This window comes from Gigantopelta aegis, chromosome 6, assembly GCF_016097555.1.
Source record: "Gigantopelta aegis isolate Gae_Host chromosome 6, Gae_host_genome, whole genome shotgun sequence".
Taxonomy (NCBI): Eukaryota; Metazoa; Mollusca; class Gastropoda; order Neomphalida; family Peltospiridae; genus Gigantopelta; species Gigantopelta aegis.
Window position 1 is genome coordinate 67,449,929 of NC_054704.1, and position 6,000 is coordinate 67,455,928.

General features: G+C 35.0%; 1 protein-coding gene across 2 annotated transcripts in view; it reads left to right on the plus strand.

Annotated features, from left to right (window-relative positions):
- The window catches only part of LOC121376247 (TBC1 domain family member 4-like), an 80,203-nt gene extending 74,528 nt beyond the window's left edge, over positions 1-5,675 (plus strand). For both annotated transcript variants that reach the window (XM_041504070.1, XM_041504071.1), the window contains one exon: positions 1,159-5,675. In XM_041504070.1, coding sequence (XP_041360004.1) covers positions 1,159-1,689 — 531 coding nt within the window. In that variant the 3' untranslated portion in view covers positions 1,690-5,675. The remainder of the gene's footprint in view (positions 1-1,158) is intronic.
- Positions 5,676-6,000: the final 325 nt, after the last annotated feature.

The following is a 6,000-nucleotide window of genomic DNA, read 5'->3' on the forward strand; positions in this document are numbered from 1 at the left end:
CTCATCGAGTGAAGTTTGCAATCATATCACACTCGTCATGCAAGTGCGACTCGTGAGATATGATTGCAAACTTCACTCGATGAGATATAAATCATATTTGACAAAAAAACATGAAATATCCTCTATATATTCTGCGATTCATATGGTAAATAAACACACATCAGTCTATTTTCTGTGACTTATGTGGTAGATAAACACTCATCCTTCCTGTTTTGCAGTTTGTCATCCTCTATTTTCTGTGACTTTTGTGGTAAAAAAAAACCCAACACATCCATCTTTTATTACACTTATCTCCTCCCCCTTTATGTTGTGTGACTCGTTCAGTTTTAACTGTTAGATGCAGTTAGGATGGAAGGTCTTTAAGCCAGAACAGATCATAATTTCTCAGCTTTAACGTTTATTCAAGACATGGGCCAAGTTTTATCTTTTATAATTAGAATGTTCATCTTTCCATAGTCCAACCGTGGTAACAAAAGTTATTTTTTTAATTTGTTGTCGTGGATTGTTGGGTGAATTTGTAGATCATTATGTGCTCAGCATTTTAAACATACACTGTATTTTAACCAGAAATATTATACGCTGTTTTCTTGTCCTCTGGACAGGGTTATCCAGCTTTTGCACGGTGCTAGAAAAATCTCTCTGACCCTAGGGCTAGATAAATCTGTCTTGACCCAAAGCTAGACAATTTCTACATACACGTGACACCATAACTCATGTTCTACGACGATTGACGTCATCACTCATGGTTTTAAAAATTCTGTTGGCCATTTCACGTTGTATCATTGTTTTAATAATATTTAAACAAATTAATATTTTCTACTTTATATGTATTGGTAAGTTGTTATATATTTATGTCGTTGCATAAGGTGGACTATATTTTTCTGCGTATGATTAAATGTGTTTGCAGGTGAAATGTATACGAATTGTTCTACAATAGTATAAACAAACCGTAGCTTACAAAATTAATGTTTTGTTACTGTAATTAAATGGGCAAGAAAAAGAATCGGTCACCATTGTGAGGTATAGATAGGGCAATTCCAACCCTCGGGACAAAATGTTTTTGTAAGGGCCTTGGTAAACCTCGGCCCTCACAAAAAACATTTTATCCCTCAGGTTGGAATTGCTTTATTTTTTAATTTCATCTCTGTGATGTTGCAGGCATTTGAGATGGACATTAGTAAAGAGCTGCATGCGTACGAGGTGGAATACCATGTGCTGCGTGAGGAGATGCTCTACTCTCCGCGGCAGCAGCAGGGGGACACGGCGGCCGCCATCAGCAAGCTGGAGGGCGTGAACCGGGCCCTGCGGCAGCAGAACATGGACCTCCTCGAGAAACTGCAGCAGACGAACAACCACCTGCACAGCCTGGAGCTGAACGTGCACACACACCAGTCAAATGAGACCAAGCTCAAGTCTCACATCCGCACACTGGAGCTGGAGCGTGCTGCCTTGCTCAACGCCGTCGCCAAGCTGAGACAGACTGTGCCGCAGGACCGGCTGGAGAAGCTGGAGCTGATGCTGCCCGCATTCACGCCCTCGCTGCCCGCCAGCCCCGTCCTCAATCTGACCAACAACAGACTGCAGAACAACAACGTGAAGAACTTGGCCAACGAACACATCGAGACAACACAACAGTCGAGTAGTCACAAAGATGGACATACGAACTCTGACAAAACTAATTACAGTTAGTGGTCAGGGAATGTCAAGTATTAATGATGGACATAAATTAATGATTGACAAGAGTTATGAACACATTATCAAGACGACACAGTCAAGTAGATGGACATACAAACTCTGACAAAACTAATTACAGTTAGTGGTCAGGGAATGTCAAGTATTAATGATGGACATGAATTTGTACATACACTACTCAGAGCTAATGATCACAGTTGCCAAGCATTCACAAAAATGGACATTCCAATGCAGCTAGTGATCGGGATTGCCAGGGATTCAATTAAACAAACGTGAGCTTGGCCAAAACAACTTGTAGCTAATGATCAGGATTGTCAGTTTTTCACAACTAGGCCAAAAATACTTGTAGCTAATTATTAAAATTACTAACTATTGTAAATGACAGTGGACATACACATTTTACGAAAACTTCTTGTAGTTAATGATTGGAAGTGTCCATTATTTACAAAGATGGACATGTGAACTCTGCCAAAACTACCAGCAGCCAATGATCTGAGTTCGGTTTTGAAAGCTGGTGGTCTAAGAAATTGTTTCTAAGATAAAGCAGGTGTATACTAATTAAAGGAATGTGTCTACGAGATATTATTTTGTGTAACTCCTGAAGAAGTGATTGTTGGAACATGATATTTGTTGAACATTGTTATATTGTTTTATATAGACCTAATTGAGGGCTGTCTCTTTGTTGGACAGACCGTTGTTTTTACTGCAGTTATAAGGAAAATACTGTTCCAGGGCATTATTGTCGTCTTGTCACATATCTTGGTCCGTATCTCCAACTGACACAACGAGCCATGCTGTTCTCATCATTCCATGCTGTACTTGGATTTACTACCATGTTTTATTTCTGTTAGTGAATACGGATTGTTTGTTCCATGTTTTAGTGGGAACTGCATAATTCCTATTTCATTTCATTTCAACTTACGTTCGTGCTTATATCCAATTAAGGTTCAAGCACGCTGTCCTGGGCACACACCTCAGTTATCTGGGCTGTCTGTCCAGGACAGTGGGTTAGTTGTTAATTGTTAGTGGTTAGTGAGAGAGAAGAGTGCGTAGCGGTTTTACACCTACCCATTGAGTCGTTAAAACTCTCTCTGGGTGGGAGCTGGTACCGAGCATAATTCCTATTATTGTGAATGATGAAAGAAGCTGTTATATCTACACATTGATTGTACAGTGATGTATATTCACTGAATAGTGATATACTACTACTAGTATATATGTGACGCCGAGTTTGATTGTTACTTGTACAGTTAAGGGTTTTTTTGTTGGATGGGTGTTTTTTTCCATGCTGAGCATGAACAAGAAATTATAAACTGAAGTTGAAGTATTATTTCAAGAGAAGTATTTAATTTTAACAAAGAAACGTTGGAAGGGATGGGGACCAAACATTATTTGATCATTATATCTCGCCAATGAAAAGTTGTCTGTAGGATATTTTTCATTTTCTGGGTTGCCCCTTCACTGCCTGGGACTAGTAGAAACACGTATTGCTACCATGACTGCATGAGTACATTCAAAATATTCTTTTAAAATAAATATTTATTTTTAACTGATAACCGAGTAATAAATGTAAAGATATATCTTTAGACTATTAACAAAATGATACATCAAACAGTTTATAAATAAATAAATAATTTGAATTGTAAGATGTACCAATAGAAATTAACATTGGGCTCATTAGATTCATCGTACACCACAGTGTTGATGTTACAAAAGAAGTGCATTTGTAGACAGAATTTTCAGTTTATTTCTTGAACATAAATAATGGCAAGTGGTCAAAAATGTAAGACATTAATAGAACATGAAGATTTAATATTCAATGTCTTCCTGATCATGGTAGCAAGATGCTTTGCTGTGTCATTCCCAGCTAGTGACCATGGCTTGTTGATCAGATATTGAAATTTTCCTCCGATTTGTCTTTGGCCATGTTAGTTTTGCTTGATTCTTAATGGGGTATCGAATTTAGGGAATTCTTGTTACAATGCATTAACTTCAGGTTGTACATAACTGTGATCTGGTATACATGTAGATTATTTCACTTAAGTAGCCTACTGCTGAAAATGTGTGCATTGGAGCAAACATGAACATTGAAAATGAATATTGTTATTTTTATTTAAATGTAAAATTTTGAAAAAATCTATTGTGCAGTGTTGGGTTTGCCTACTCAATGGAAATATATTGCCTGAATCACCTCATAAACGTGACATCGAAAAGGTTCTGTGCAGCTGGGAATTATTTGCGATTTGATCCATTGTTAATTATTAACTGGACCATTTTGTTTTGTGTTAAATGTATCTATGCTAAATTTTATTCAATTATATGGAAATAATTCTAGTGTTTGTAGACTTGTGGTTTAACTGTTGAAAATTTAGTACTGTTGGCGACCCATTCAGTGTTTAAGTCATGACTTACCTGTAATTTGACTTTAAACATTAAATTTAATTTACAGTTGGTAAAATGCTTGTTTTACCATCTCAAATTATAGCAGAGATCCATTGGGATTCATTCTTACAAATGTGCTGAATTAGAATACTCATAAAATGTTAACTAGCTAATACATACATTTAGTATCTAGTTTTACTGTTTACTGGTAGCAACCTTGAATGTGAAAGATCAAGTACAGAAGGTGTTTTGTGTGTGCAGCAAACATTGTCTTGACTTGACAGTGAAGTTGGATGAATAATTGATGAATAAATACTGTATTTACTCAATTGAAACGACAGGAATATGTAAGACATTTATGTTGGATCACGACTAAAGCATTTATAACAACAAAGTACCGTCTGGTATTTTTTAAAATTGCTCATTGTGACTATAGTTTATCCCACAGGAAATGACTTTTTTCATACTATGAAATTTACTACACGTTATTTATTTCTGAGACAATTGATTTGTAAACTGCACACAAAAATAGGTGGGTTTTTTTGTTATTTCAAAAGCACTTTTACTTTTCTTCTTACGTCAGACCAAACTGAAATTATTTACAATTTATTTATTTTTTATTTATAAAATGATGGCACAGAATATAGATTTGTAGGTTTTCTTAAACCTGGCAATCAAACCCCTTAGTGCTCAAGATCCTGTGTCATAGTTGTTTAACATCTAACATTAATTCCCTTTTTTCCCAGTCGTTACACTATTTGCTTTGAATTTTACTTTTTAACAGCTCTTGTTCTTGTTTCAGGTTTTTTAGGTTTGTTTGAGGTTGTGGGATTTTTGTAATTTTATATATGGTACTAATTGTACTAAAATTACAAGACTCACTCCATTTTTTTTTCTTTTTCTCAGACTCGTGTGTCAGAAAATATCTACAATTTTTTTTATCCCAGAAACTATTATTCCTTTTCTAATTCATGTTTACAGACAGTTGGCCTCTTAAAGACTATTACGTTCTGATATTAAACCTGTATAATAGTTTTTTATTTGCTTTCACAAAGCTGGAAGGCAAGATTTGGGTGTTAATTGTCGGGCATTTTGCATAGCTTCTCACATATTGTAAATTACACCTGTGGATGTTGATCTCGGTATATCATTGCATTTCTTATTAATATATATATATATATAAATAATACTATAACAGAACTAGGTTAATCATGAATTTAACATTGAAAAAAAAACAAAAACATTTAAACAAAACCAGTTTTGTGAGTGGGTCCCATCAATTAAATTTACTTAATGTCTTGTTAAGGAAATTGTATTTTCATAATGGCACCCAGTTACAGATAGGATCTTGGAAAGAATGGGAAGTTATATTTTGCTTTTTTCATTGTATTGTATTGTTTATTATTCTTACATGTTATGTACACGTGTGTTATGAGATTGTTTTCGATTGGAATCTCAATTCATGTAGCATATGACGTATTTAATGACATTATTATAAAGAAGACACATTGTTTTGTCATGAAATTGTCTCATTGCTTCATCCAGCATTATATATTTGTTCTATAGCTAAAGTAAAAATAAAAATATGTTTTACTACCCGAGTGCAACGCAGTATTGTAAAAAAAAAAAAAAGAAAGAGGGAAGATTTTGAAAAAGTTTTAAGTCTGAAGTCATTGTTACATGTGGTAACCATGGTTATTATGGCATCTACATCCTAGGCATAATTGGTGCTGTCTCCCATTACATGTTATTTTTATATATTGATTTCATCGACTGCTTGTAATTATAGTAATATATGTACATTGTGCTTTATGAAGTATCTAGTGTTTTGTTCCATATTGGAGATTGCTATAGATTAGTTATGTTTGCTGGGTATGATGGGTAATGGGAAGTTATTGCTGTCACCTTGAAGAGTCTTTCATAGTG